Source organism: Coregonus clupeaformis, chromosome 15 (assembly GCF_020615455.1).
Source record: "Coregonus clupeaformis isolate EN_2021a chromosome 15, ASM2061545v1, whole genome shotgun sequence".
In the NCBI taxonomy this organism is placed as follows: Eukaryota; Metazoa; Chordata; class Actinopteri; order Salmoniformes; family Salmonidae; genus Coregonus; species Coregonus clupeaformis.
The window spans coordinates 23,637,628-23,652,732 of record NC_059206.1 but is presented as its reverse complement, the minus strand read 5'-3'; the positions used below and the strand labels follow the sequence as shown (position 1 = coordinate 23,652,732).

Below are 15,105 nucleotides of genomic sequence, written 5' to 3'. Positions count from 1 at the left end.
CAGAACTAAACTGTTACAGAGATCATTAGCCTTGGCTATTTGCATATTTAGGACCCAGGTATAAATTGGAGATTTGAACCTTGTCATCAGATGCTATTCTACTTCTTCTCTTGAAGTATGTTCTATGAACAGGCTGATTCTGCTGACGGCTTCAACCTATCCCCATGAAGTGTTTCCCTGTATCGGCAGATACATCATTCATGCCTAATTGAAAATAAAACAATCTGAAATACTTGTGGAGACATTTTCTAATGTTCGAAGAAGGCAATGTGATGTCGAAATGACTGGGAGCTTGTATAAAGAGTGTAACTCTCTTATTTGTATAGCCTACAGTGTACTCTTCGTTAGTCAGCACCTCTAGTAACTGTTTCTGGGTGTACGCCAGCTCATGCCTTTCACTAGACATTTCTAATGTGACACAATATGCATGTGTCGTGTCAGACAACGTGTTATCTAGGCCTGCTATATTGTGAGACTGTTTCCAAAGCCTTTTCACACATCTCCATTCAAGCATGGTCGACAACACTTGCTACTCTTTTTTTCTTCCTCAGCCAACGTCGCAATATGGTGAGGGATTGTTGTTTCGCTGGAACTGGAACATGAACATCTGTGATCAGGTTAGCAGCACTACATGCTTTAGGACACGTCTGGAGCACATGTCCGGGCAATAAGCAGATGTTGGGCTGTGTGGAGGGATAGTATGTCAAACAAACCCACGTCAGTCATCCCAGGATAAGGCCTTTCTGCGAAGAAAACAGACAATGTCATGTCAATGGTATTTGGACATGACGCCATTAAAAAAAAAAAATACTAAGCACATGTCATGTTTTCTTAAGCCCACTATCTACATGGCTCTCGTTTCAAATACAGTGCATTAATTAAAACGTCTAGACATCAATGACTGTTGTCTGGTGGATATAGCGCTCATCCCATTGGAGTGACTGGCCAGGTCAGGGGAACTTCCCGATGACAGGATTCATTTCCTGCAATTCCGCCTTGCTAGGATCATTGTAAATGTTTATCGATGTGTTACGTTTCACAGGAGATATGAGGTTAATCTCTTAAATTGAATGTGTAATCCTTTCGATTACACTTTAACAGGAAAAACAAACGTCTGCTAATGCTATGATTTGTTTTCTGATTAGAAGAGGCTTCCATTCGGTATGAATGGTTTGAATAGGCCCAAATGAGGAGGGGTTAACTTGGTCAGGGATATGAGGCACTAGAAGGATCTCTACATAGGCACACTATTGGTCTTGTACTCTTGGCTAGTTCCTGTTCAATGTTGTCAGAGGGGTTCGTGAACACCCAATATGCCCTCTGTTTGGTCTGCCCTTGGGAATGTTATGTCTCTCTCTGCTGGTGAATGGTATGTCTCTCTCTGCTGGTGAATGGTATGTCTCTCTCTGCTGGTGAATGGTACGTCTCTCTCTGCTGGTGAATGGTATGTCTCTCTCTGCTGGTGAATGGTATGTCTCTCTCTGCTGGTGAATGGTATGTCTCTCTCTGCTGGTGAATGGTATGTCTCTCTCTGCTGGTGAATGGTATGTCTCTCTCTGCCGGTGAATGGTATGTCTCTCTCGGTTGTGTAACAGGGAACGTGAAGAGAGAGACTGCTTATTTTAATAGCACATAGATCTAGATGGAACAAAGGCGCTGACTAGAATGTGTTTAGCTTTCTTGTTTTGATCCATTTTCTCCATCCGTGCCTGGAGGATGGCTTTGAAGCTTTGAAATCCCTCGGGCACTCCTCCTCACATCTCATCCTCTGTTAATGTGTTCCGATGATGAGTTATATCCACCAGCTTATTAGGCCTTCTCACTTTCTCTTTCTATTTCTGTTTCTCACTTTCTCTTTCTCACTTTCTCTTTCTGTTTCTCACTTTCTCTTTCTCACTTTCTCTTTCTCTTTCTCTTTCTGTTTCTCACTTTCTCTTTCTCACTTTCTCTTTCTCTTTCTCACTTTTCTTTCTCTTTCTCACTTTCTCTTTCTTTCTCACTTTCTTTCTCACTTTCTCTTTCTCACGTTCTCTTTCTCACTTTTCTTTCTCTTTCTCACTTTCTCTTTCTCACTTTCTCTTTCTTTCTCTTTCTTTCTCACTTTCTTTCTCACTTTCTCTTTCTCACTTTCTTTTTCTCACTTTCTCTTTCTTTCTCTTTCTCACTTTCTCTTTCTCACTTTCTCTTTCTCACTTTCTCTTTCTCACTTCTCTTTCTCACTTTCTCTTTCTCACTTTCTCACTTTCTCTTTCTCACTTTTCTTTCTCTTTCTCACTTTCTCTTTCTCACTTTTCTTTCTCTTTCTCACTTTTTCTTTCTCACTTTCTCACTTTCTTTCTCACTTTCTCTTTCTCTTTCTCACTTTTCTTTCTCTTTCTCACTTTCTCTTTCTCACTTTTCTTTCGCTTTCTCACTTTTTCTTTCTCACTTTCTCTTTCTCACTTTCTCTTTCTTTCTCACTTTTCTTTCTCTTTCTCACTTTCTCTTTCTCACTTTCTCTTTCTCACTTCTCTTCTCTTTCTCACTCTTAATGTGACAATGGGCACTTTTCCCCCCCATTCACGCACAGTTTCGTAGTCAAAGTGGGTGGATTTTACTTTCTCTGCATTTCTGACTGAAGCAGTAGGCTAATGCACATACCCAATGCAGTGTCAATGTATGCAAAGACTGAAAGTCAATTGTGATGTTTTCTTTTTGTCTCTGATGGGAGGGTTTTTCTTTGACGCACTGAACTGTCTTCATGACAGATTGTAGAATCCTATCTTTCATCAAGGATTCCGTAAGCTTTTGACACACACATTTCTCATCTGTTGAGGGGATTTTTGCTTTGCTTCCTTCACAAGATAAAACGTATGGACGGAGACAAAATGCCTGCTCCATGACACTTCAGTATGGGGAACTTCAGTATGGGAAACTACAGTATGGGGAACTACAGTATGGGAAACTACAGTATGGGAAACTACAGTATGGGAACTTCAGTATGGGGAACTACAGTATGGGCAACTACAGTATGGGAACTACAGTATGGGAAACTACAGTATGGGAAACTACAGTATGGGAAACTACAGTATGGGAAACTACAGTATGGGGAACTACAGTATGGGAAACTACAGTATGGGAAACTACAGTATGGGGAACTACAGTATGGGAAACTACAGTATGGGAAACTACAGTATGGGAAACTACAGTATGGGGAACTACAGTATGGGAACTACAGTATGGGGAACTACAGTATGGGGAACTACAGTATGGGAACTACAGTATGGGGAACTACAGTATGGGAACTACAGTATGGGGAACTACAGTATGGGGAACTACAGTATGGGGAACTACAGTATGGGGAACTTCAGTGAGGGAAATAAGTATTTGACCCCTCTGCAAAACATGACTTAGTACTTGGTGGCAAAACCCTTGTTGGCAATCACAGAGGTCAGACGTTTCTTGTAGTTGGCCACCAGGTTTGCACACATCTCAGGAGGGATTTTGTCCCACTCTTCTCCAAGTCATTAAGGTTTCGAGGCTGACGTTTGGCAACTCGAACCTTCAGCTCCCTCCACATATTTTCTATGGGATTAAGGTCTGGAGACTGGCTAGGCCACTCCAGGACCTTAATGTGCTACTTCTTGAACCACTCCTTTGTTGCCTTGGCCGTGTGTTTTGGGTCATTGTCATGCTGGAATACCCATCCACAACCCATTTTCAATGCCCTCACTGAGGGAAGGAGGTTCTCTCCCAAGATTTGATGGTACATGGCACCGTCCATCATCCCTTTGATGCTGTGAAGTTGTCCTGTCCCCTTAGCAGAAAAACACCCCCAAAGCATAATGTTTCCACCTCCATGTTTGACGGTGGGGATGGTGTTCTTGGGGTCATAGGCAGCATTCCTCCTCCTCCAAACACGCCAAGTTGAGTTGATGCCAAAGAGCTCGATTTTGGTCTCATCTGACCACAACACTTTCACCCAGTTCTCCTCTGAATCATTCAGATGTTCATTGGCAAACTTCAGACGGGCCTGTATATGTGCTTTCTTGAGCAGGGGGACCTTGCGGGCGCTGCAGGATTTCAGTCCTTCACGGCGTAGTGTGTTACCAATTGTTTTCTTGGTGACTATGGTCCCACCTGCCTTGAGATCATTGACAAGATCCTCCCGTGGAGTTCTGGGCTGATTCCTCACCGTTCTCATGATCATTGCAACTCCACGAGGTGAAATCTTGCATGGAGCCCCAGGCCGAGGGAGATTGACAGTTATTTTGTGTTTCTTCCATTTGCGAATAATCGCACCAACTGTTGTCACCTTCTCTCCAAGCTGCTTGGCGATTGTGTTGTAGCCCATTCCAGCCTTGTGTAGGTCTACAATCTTGTCCCTGACATCCTTGGAGAGCTCTTTGGTCTTGGCCATGGTGGAGAGTTTGGAATCTGATTGATTGATTGCTTCTGTGGACAGGTGTCTTTTATACAGGTAACAAGCTGAGATTAGGAGCACTCCCTCGTTACCTATATAAAAGACACCTGGGAGCCAGAAATCTTCCTGATTGAGAGGGGGTCAAATACTTATTTCCCTCATTTAAAATGCAAATCAATTTATAAAATTTTTGACATGCGTTTTTCTGGATTATTTTGTTGTTATTCTGTCTCTCACTGTTCAAATAAACCTACCATTAAAATTATAGACTGATCATGTCTTTGTCAGTGGGCAAACGTACAAAATCAGCAGGGGATCAAATACTTTTTTCCCTCACTGTAACTGTCATGGTGAACAGAGTAGGCCTACTCATCCCTGCTTTAGCGTTTGTTTTCCTCTCTTTGGCTGTTGATATAGCCTCGTTTGACAGACCAAGGTGACTGAACACAACCGAATTTTGAGAATGTGACAAAATGACAAAGCCAGAGAGATTAACAGTACCATCACTGTTGTCCCTGCTGTTCCCAACCGTGGTTTAAGAGCAGGCTGCGTAATCACCCAGCATGCTGCATGGACCAGTACTGTAATATACTAGTAGAGAACAGCATGCTGCATGGACCAGTACTGTAATATACTAGTAGAGAACAGCATGCTGCATGGACCAGTACTGTAATATACTAGTAGAGAACAGCATGCTGCATGGACCAGTACTGTAATATACTAGTGGAGAACAGCATGCTGCATGGACCAGTACTGTAATATACTAGTAGAGAACAGCATGCTGCATGGACCAGTACTGTAATATACTAGTAGAGAACAGCATGCTGCATGGACCAGTACTGTAATATACTAGTAGAGAACAGCGTGCTGCATGGACCAGTACTGTAATATACTAGTAGAGAACAGCGTGCTGCATGGACCAGTACTGTAATATACTAGTGGAGAACAGCATGCTGCATGGACCAGTACTGTAATATACTAGTAGAGAACAGCATGCTGCATGGACCAGTACTGTAATATACTAGTGGAGAACAGCATGCTGCATGGACCAGTACTGTAATATACTAGTAGAGAACAGCGTGCTGCATGGACCAGTACTGTAATATACTAGTAGAGAACAGCGTGCTGCATGGACCAGTACTGTAATATACTAGTAGAGAACAGCATGCTGCATGGACCAGTACTGTAATATACTAGTAGAGAACAGCATGCTGCATGGACCAGTACTGTAATATACTAGTAGAGAACAGCATGCTGCATGGACCAGTACTGTAATATACTAGTAGAGAACAGCATGCTGCATGGACCAGTACTGTAATATACTAGTAGAGAACAGCATGCTGCATGGACCAGTACTGTAATATACTAGTAGAGAACAGCATGCTGCATGGACCAGTACTGTAATATACTAGTAGAGAACAGCATGCTGCATGGACCAGTACTGTAATATACTAGTAGAGAACAGCGTGCTGCATGGACCAGTACTGTAATATACTAGTAGAGAACAGCGTGCTGCATGGACCAGTACTGTAATATACTAGTAGAGAACAGCGTGCTGCATGGACCAGTACTGTAATATACTAGTAGAGAACAGCATGCTGCATGGACCAGTACTGTAATATACTAGTAGAGAACAGCATGCTGCATGGACCAGTACTGTAATATACTAGTAGAGAACAGCATGCTGCATGGACCAGTACTGTAATATACTAGTAGAGAACAGCATGCTGCATGGACCAGTACTGTAATATACTAGTAGAGAACAGCGTGCTGCATGGACCAGTACTGTAATATACTAGTAGAGAACAGCGTGCTGCATGGACCAGTACTGTAATATACTAGTAGAGAACAGCGTGCTGCATGGACCAGTACTGTAATATACTAGTAGAGAACAGCGTGCTGCATGGACCAGTACTGTAATATACTAGTAGAGAACAGCATGCTGCATGGACCAGTACTGTAATATACTAGTAGAGAACAGCATGCTGCATGGACCAGTACTGTAATATACTAGTAGAGAACAGCATGCTGCATGGACCAGTACTGTAATATACTAGTGGAGAACAGCATGCTGCATGGACCAGTACTGTAATATACTAGTAGAGAACAGCATGCTGCATGGACCAGTACTGTAATATACTAGTAGAGAACAGCATGCTGCATGGACCAGTACTGTAATATACTAGTAGAGAACAGCATGCTGCATGGACCAGTACTGTAATATACTAGTAGAGAACAGCATGCTGCATGGACCAGTACTGTAATATACTAGTAGAGAACAGCATGCTGCATGGACCAGTACTGTAATATACTAGTAGAGAACAGCATGCTGCATGGACCAGTACTGTAATATACTAGTAGAGAACAGCATGCTGCATGGACCAGTACTGTAATATACTAGTAGAGAACAGCATGCTGCATGGACCAGTACTGTAATATACTAGTGGAGGACAGCATGCTGCAGTTTGTGATACCAGGTGCCTCCCACTCCATTCAATTTGGGTAAAGGGCTCTGAACCGGAGAAGGAGAAGTACTTTACTGTACCTCGCAACACTGCATAATGAATTAGGATACTGTTAGAGGCATACTGCTGCAGCAGTTTTCCAGTCCACTTCTTACCTGCACACTTATTTTCTCTCTTTATATCACGTCGCAGGGAGAAGGAGAAATGTGTGAGAACGGCAAACATTTTAAGCAAACTTGCCTTTCCTCTCAGCGTTTGCTCAAAGTTTGCCTTTCGTTTTGGATGAGCGACTGATCGCGTCACCCCCCCTCTCCCGTCTCCCCGTTGATATATTATACAGAAAGCAAACAAGTCCATTTCAATCAGTCTGCCAGTCTGAAGGAGGACGTTTGGCTCGTCTCTCATTCCCTAAAGCCAATTAGTGTCCGTAGAGAAGTGGGTCGGCTCTTAAAAGGAATGGTCGGTATTTTATGTATTTCACAAGGCCAGTGTGTGTTACTGTGCTTTTTTCCCCTCCACATGAAAAGCAGGCCATGGAGATGACTATCTCCTTATCTTTGCACTGACAGTAACAGCCTTTGATCAGACAATGAGACGCTAATGAGAAATTGCACCCCAGCTTTGATAACGGCAAGATACACGAGCCCTCATGCAACTTTCTGACAACCTAGATGGAAGTCCAGAATTCATGACATGACATGGATGGCACAAGTATCAATATTGCTTTTAACTTTCCACGAAACGGCAGCTCACTCCTAAATTGTCTGAAGTCAGTTATTCCTGCAACACCCGGTTTTGTTTCCTCTCTAACAGTATAATGTTTCCCAACCTGTTTCTCTGGGAGTCGAGATGGTTATTTACATTTTTATTTTCAAAGAATGCCAATTTTAATTTGAGGCTTTGCCTCTTAGGGTGGTATTTTGGTGTTATGTAGAATGTAAATGACTGTCTCTTCTGATGTTAAATTAAATTCTGATGTTTGAGGATCAGAAGAGGAAAAAACTATGTAGCTATTTTCTCACAGAGCAGTCAAGAAACCGTGTAAGTAAGAGGAAAAAATAAATCTCTGTGGCTTTCGACTTCAAATCTCTTTGTTTGCTTCAGTTGTTGCTCTCAATGTACTTGCAGAGGAAGTTGCAGAATCCTATATTACTTTATGGGCCTCCAATTTTACCACAGTCGGCTACACACACCACACGGGAACACACACACAAAGACCTACTCTGTAGAGCACATATGTTTATCCTCTATTCACGTACTGTTCAGCTTCTAAAAGAAGCATATTCAATTACTAATGGCACTGCATTCACCCCTTCCCTAGAGAATTCCTGGCCAGCAGTAACATTTGTCATTATCTACGTATTGAATTAGCATTCAATAACATTTCTACAACATACAAATGAAATTTTGCAGCGTCATTTTCACAGCCCAATCGGCCAGCCCAAGAAAAACAGTGCTATTCCCCCCCTCTCCTCCCTCATGAAAATATCAATAGATTATCGGGAGCCTGCTGCAGCCTGACACTTTGAGACACTGCGTCACGGAGGAGCTGTCCCATAGGGCAGTGCTGAACCTCTCTTTCGTCTCCCCCTCCTTAAAGACCACAGTAAACAATGAGACAGTGCACACAGCACTAATGATAATGGAGCTCCTCCCCTCTCTCTCCCTCTCCTCCATCGAATGACTGACTTCCTGCTCATAGTTCCATTACAGGCACAAGTTGGATGGGGCGGAGTGTATGCATGTGTCAGGCAGCCGCACACAGAGGTATTTCAACCGGGAGACGAATGAGCCTCTACTACAGGCACCGGGCTGGCGCACAGCGGGAGGTGAGGAGAGCGAGCCAGGGCAGTAACGCACAACCTGCTTCTCCTTAATTCTATCCCCTGTAAATGACTCAAGTGCTCCTTTTTATGTCACATCAAAGCCAGGGAAAGGAGCCAGGGCTGGTGCTATCCAGGGACTATCCAGTGGCCATTTTCTACATTTTGAAGCCATCCATTTATTCCACCCTGAATGACTTGAAAGACATTGAGAGTTTAGCTACAGCGTAATCTCTGTGTTGTCTCGTCCCTGCCAGTGATACAGTGCTCTTACAGGATGAAAATTGCTCATTGTTGTAGCGTCAGCAGATATGGAAGCATTATTGAATTCTAGCCTTCCTCCTCCTAGACCGCTACGTGTATTTGTTAATAAAAGTTGTGCTTGTCTGTTTTTGGCAAGAAAAGCGCCTTCTCATCTCCTAATGCACTGCCAATAGGCAGTTACTCTGGCTGGCTTTGAAGTCTATGCTGGGATTTTACTAGGTCAGGTCCCTCTGTCTCCTCTCCTCTGCCATAAATAATGGATTGAACTTCCTGCAAACGACTGCATGTAAAAGGAAATTAATTTATTCCCATTTAGCCGCCAGAATAATTACCGCAGGCGAGGGTGTCCGTTTTCATTTTAGATTACCGATGCACATTAGATTTTCTGCACTTATTCGAAGAATAAACATCTCTTAACGGTTGTAGCAGACACGATCACTTCTTGGATGAGAATTTTGCTTTCAAGCGTTTGATCCACCAATGATCATTACATAAAGAGTTGGAGGATGAAAGATTCCACAGAATGTTACAAATATACCTTTGGCCTTTGATCAAGTTCAGAAACCACATTTTAAAGTCAACTACCTTCTAGTCAACAGTGGATTGAACATTCATTGAAACACTGACCTAAAGAACACACAGACATTGTTGTGGGTTTACCTTAGGTTGATATCCGGCAATCCAAGCATAGTTGGCAACACCTTTTTGGTTTAACCTTTGACCTTGACTAGGTTTACTGTATTGTGACTCCATCCATTGAATTAATTTGACCTGTCTGTTATAATGAAACAGAACTAACTGATGATTCACTGTGTGAAAGTAATTTACCCAGAATTTGTCTCAAAATGTGTATGACTACAGTTCACTGCTACCCTTGAAATGGTACTTGATGTCACATTTGAAATTCTCTCCTCTGGCGTCTTTCGTCCCACATGAGTTTCCCCCTTCCCTCTGTCGTATACTCTGTATCATCTTGAACGCAATTGAGACCCTTGACAATTTTTGTGGTATTAGATTATAAATTAGCCCCTCCAAATTGAGTTTATTTCATAACGGCACCTGTGATATGATTCCATAGACATCAGTTGGTTTGCAGAGCTGTCTCAATGCAAAATATTTCCCTGTTCTATCCTCTCAGTGACTCACCATGCAAAATTCTAATCACTGTGCCTCTATGGCCATGTGTTTGGTTCTAGGCATGAGGTGCTATCGAATAAAAGATACCTCTAATGAGCAAATGTGTGGTCCTCTGTAGCTCAGTTGGCAGAGCATGGTGCTTACAACGGCAGGATAGTGGGTTCGATTCCCGGGACCACCGATACGTAAAATGTATGCAAGCATGACTAAGTCGCTTTGGATAAAAGCATCTGCTAAATGGCATATATTATCAAATATCTCTTTTTAAATAGTGTAAATGTACTGTATAGAATCACAGGATGAGAATATGCATTTGTCAGGAAGCCACTGTACTGGCCAATAAATAACATTAGTGGTATTAATTCCTCTTGAAGATTGAAGAGGGTCATTTGTGTGTCAATTGGAAGTGTGTCATTGACCTGACCGTGGTCCTCCTCCTGGTTAAACTTCCCCCTCTTTCGTTCGCTCTCTCAGACAGTTAGTCTTTGGATTGTCCTCCCAGCCTGTTAGCACCTAGGGTGGTGGGGGGGGGGGGAGCTTAACAGCTCACTGGGGGATTTTGCCCCATCTATCTGTCTCTGCTCAGGACCGTTGGGAGATTGTGTTTAAAGCCAGCCATGCAAAGTGTGGATTTTGTGACCAGTAATCCCGGCTCCTCTTGCATTGTGGCAGACGTGATTCGAGGGCCATAGTGGTAGTAAATAGAGAATGTGTTGTGCCTTTCTGAGCTGTGCTTCTGAATGGTGAAAAGCTGATCTGTTGCTCTGGTTCTGTGTCCCATGGATTAGCCAGATATTGTGCTCGCAATTTACTATTCAGCCTGTCCCAAACTGTTTCTTAACTTAAAGTAAGGTGTGTGTGTGTGTGTGTGTGTGTGTGTGTGTATAACTCAAAGTAAATCATATGAAGAGATGGCCTATGAATAACTTGGTGTGGTAATACATGTATGAAGTAAAGTAGTTCACTAAAGAATAGTCTTATGGTAATGAGTGGTCTAACTTCCTGGATAGCTGTCACATGTCTAATGAGTTTTATCCATCTGAAGGTACCGCAAGTGTAGTCCCTGTGGGAAGAGGCTCTTTTAGCGCTAATTAATGAGTTTGGATTTAAGACTCCAGATTTACATCTATCTTACAACCGTCTAACCTTTTTTTCCCTGCACAGACACGCCTCAAAGCTGAAAACATTAAGATGTGTTATATTGAATTTAGATAAAAGATCAGCATGCCAGCTGTGAAATTGGCCTCTAGTCTAAACAATTAACCACGTTCAGCTATGACAAAATTGTATTGATAATGAGTGTAACTAGATGGTGATGGCCCCATGACTCCCTACTGGGTTATTTTAATGGAATGTGTCTTTCTTCTGTCTTAGTCTCTTAACTCTGATTTTAATTATTATTATATATACTTAAGACTTTTAATTAAAGCCCACTGGTACTGCTTTTGGCAACATCTAATAAAAGTATATTCATTACACGCTAATTTGGATTATGATGGGCGTGACTATGTATGTTTAAATAAAATTCAGATTTTCTCACACTCTTGATACACCTCAAGGAATCGGTTCCTCGATGGTGCCTCCGGACAGCCTTAACGTTGTCCTTTATCCCCGAGTCAGCGCTACAAAGCGTCGTAGCAGTAAATGTGATTTATTGAGAAATAAACCAAATGTTTGTTAAATCAGGCGATTGGTATCATTTTCTTTGACAATGATTGAAATATTACTTCAGTAATTTTTTCCTTTCATTCACTCCAATGAAGGAAGGTATCTGAGAGGAGCCGTAAAACAATAGGTAAATTCCCTTGGGACGGATCAAATGTCTGTTTCACTGGCTACCACCCCTTGACAAAAAAAATCACACCCTTTTGTATTAGCATAATCAATGGTCCAGGGAAAGAGAGAGCGGTAGAGGGAGGGAGGAAGAGAGAGAGAGGGAGAGAGAGAGAGGCCAGAGCCGTCTGTTTGCCTGTGATTCGTTGCTATTCCCCCTAATTGGATCAAGTACATACTTGCTTAGCTGGGAGCAGCCTAGGAAGAGTGCGTGGACGATACCTCACAGAGTGGGAGAGAGCGTGTAGAGAGAGAGAGAGAAATAGTAAGAGAGAGAGAGAGAGAGAGAGAGAGGCTGAAGGGGAGGGAAGAAAAGAGGAGTGTCCTTCCGCGTTGTACGAGCGTGTTTCTCTCTCCACTAATGATCTGTTTCTCCGGCGCTGCTGAGAGGAAGGGCACCTGCTGCTCCCTGATGATTCAGCCCCTCTAGGCTGCTGCTTGAGCAGACAGACAGACCGACCGACTGACAGACAGACAGACAGACAGCATGTCGCTCCTGCCACTGCAGTGCCTGTCTGCTGTGTCCCATCCTCTGTAGCCGCATCCTGCCCATAGCGTTTCCACAGCAGCCGGCTCCACTCTTCCAAACCTCAGGTGAGTGAGCACACTACTGGCCCTACCCAGGGAACTGTACTGAACTCGACTGAACCATGCCAGAGATCTAAGGGAAGAAACCTCTTCTGTCTTCTACTTTTGTTGTAGCTCAGAATTTGATGGTTCTATTTCTGGACTTGTTTTCGTGTGTACACGTTTCCCGTGAGAATGCCGTGAGAGCGAACCTGCGAAGAAAAACTATTTCTCCCCGGCACGGAAGTCTTGTCGGTTTACTTCCCAGACGTTAACAAGGTTACCCCACACTGCCGTGATAAAGCATCCTCCTTCTCCATCTCCCACCCAACCCCCACCACTGTGATCTGATAATGGACAATACACTTTACGATACCAGCCAGCTGCCGTGCTCTTTGAGTTGAGAGTACAGGCGTCCAGAGATCCTTCATTCAGAGAGAGAGAGAGGGAGGATGACTGAGGGAGTAGAGGCGGTGGACTCCTCCGCCGGACTGGTCGCCCTTCCCAGATCAGCATCCCCCACCCTCTCCTGCGCCGATCCAGGACGAGCCCCAGAGGAGGCTGAGTCTGCAGCAGGTGGAGAGGGCGGGGAGGAGGGTGCCGAGGGAGGCGACGGAGGCCGAGCAAGGCCCCTAGGATTCTTGGGCTTGGCAGGGACCTGCTGTGTGTGCGTAGAGTTGGAACAGGTGCGTGTTTGCTTGCGCTCAGAGAAGATCTGCATCCTCCCCATCCTGGCCTGCCTGCTCAGTCTGGCCCTTTGCACCGCCGGCCTCAAGTGGGTCTTTGTGGACAAAATCTTTGAGTACGAGCCGCCCACCCACCTGGGCCCAGATCGCAGAGGACAAGACCCCATCTATGTTGACCCCACAAGGGATCTGCCAGTGTCATTTCCCCATCCCTCCTCCCCTGTCCCCACACCGACGACGACCACCACCACAGGACAACCTGAGGTCATAGTAGAGGGAAAACCCACCGGAGGACCCAGAGTAACTCAATACACCCCTACCTCTGCATTGAGGTACCGCACGGGCCTGCCCACACAGCCTGGGCCCCCTACCACCCCAAAACCAGTGAGCAAGGGAACGCCAACCGCCTACTCCCAAACTACTGTGGAATCTAATGACATTATTGTCCCCAAGTTCTGTAAGTACGCCACACTTTGTATTGCCTATATATTTTAGTTTGCTCACAGTTTCAGTTGACTCTCGTCTTGAGTAAATACGTTCTGTTTGGTCTGCGTTGTATTGAACTGTGTCACTGACACATGTAAGATCAGAAGAATTTGACAGTTACGTTAGCCTTTGACGTTTAATCTAGAAAGGATTCTGAAGTGGTCGGTGTCGGATTAAGACAAAAACTCACATATTAACCACAGTAAGCATGTGTCTTTTATAATAAGGGAGACACACAATGTAGTCCGATGGAGGACGTCAACTGTCAGTTGGTGTTGAAATCAAACAGCATATAGGGTACCGGCGGGCAGAAAGGAGATATCCATGTGATGCTATTCAGTGAAATTGTTTGTGTACAGTCCTCCTACTGCAATATGCAACCCAAAAAGGTTTTTAAAGCATTTAAAAGTTGATGTTTTTCCTACTATGCAACTCTATGCTGAGAATAACAGTGGCTGTTGCTGAGCCCTCTGTCTGAAAGCAGGACATGCTGTGAAGCTTAGCGCTAGTCGCTGTGACTAAGCTTCCGGAGAATTACCAATACCTGTGTGTGTGCAGGAAACAGAAACTCCCTTTCAAAAACCACCGCAGGCAGTTAGTACTCATAAGAGAAACCAGTAGCTGCTATTGCATAAACATTTCCCTTACCATAGCTGTCCCATGCACCACATCCGACGTAGTAAATCATGACCGTGTTGATACCATGCTGTTTCTTATATACATTTCCCTCAGCATGTCACCAAAACAGAATGCATAAGTTCTCATCTGCATATTTTGAAATTAGCACATGTCGCCCAGGAAGTGAGCAGCCAAAGGACCCCCAGTGCTAGCCGCGCAGGATTTCCAGTAATTTCCAGAAAATATGAAAAATCAATAGCTGATGATGCACGACTTCCTAAAACTAAATGCTGCGGTGCAGTGGGACTTCCTCCTGCCAGGCCGAAGCTCCATTTCAAGGTCAGAGCCTGCTGGAGGCTAATTGATTCCCCCTCCATCTCTGAGCTACAGAGAAAGACAATCCCAGTAATGCTATCTAATTACTAAACGGCTCTCTACCATGACTTTGCGAGCCGTCGAGTTATAACTGCTGGAAAGCTGCCAGAATCTACTGCCACTTTTGTCCTTTTGCAGCTTTATTCCCTGTTCACCGCGAGATGTCATTGAGGTTGTCCTCAGCTGTCCTCATTTCAGTCAGGTTGTTGATGGTCATATTTAACCTTCGGTGGTGTGGCTGTGGGTCTGAGTGAATTGGAGGAGATGTTGAAGTTGTGGTTCTTTGTGGCTTCCTACCCTTGATGCATTTCCTCATGCAAATTAGTCTCAGAGTAATTCATTCACACTTGATAATTGCTCACTGATGTGCCTTGAGATCTAGGACAAGTAATGGTCACCATACACAGTTGGCCAAATCCTAACTTGAGAAATATGCACGTAACGTTTTT

At 44.0% G+C, this 15,105-nt stretch overlaps 1 protein-coding gene across 7 annotated transcripts in view; it reads left to right on the top strand.

Moving 5' to 3' along the window:
- The window catches only part of nrg1 (neuregulin 1), a 162,465-nt gene that overhangs the window by 97,932 nt on the left and 49,428 nt on the right, over positions 1 to 15,105 (top strand). The window contains exon 1 of one of the 7 annotated variants that reach the window (XM_041897449.2): positions 12,057 to 13,634. The exons of 5 other annotated variants lie outside the window; for them this stretch is intronic. In XM_041897449.2, coding sequence (XP_041753383.2) covers positions 12,944 to 13,634 — 691 coding nt within the window. In that variant the 5' untranslated portion in view covers positions 12,057 to 12,943. Of the gene's footprint in view, positions 1 to 12,056; positions 13,635 to 15,105 lie in introns of those variants that run through there. One more of the 7 variants, XM_041897448.2, reaches the window with a different exon arrangement.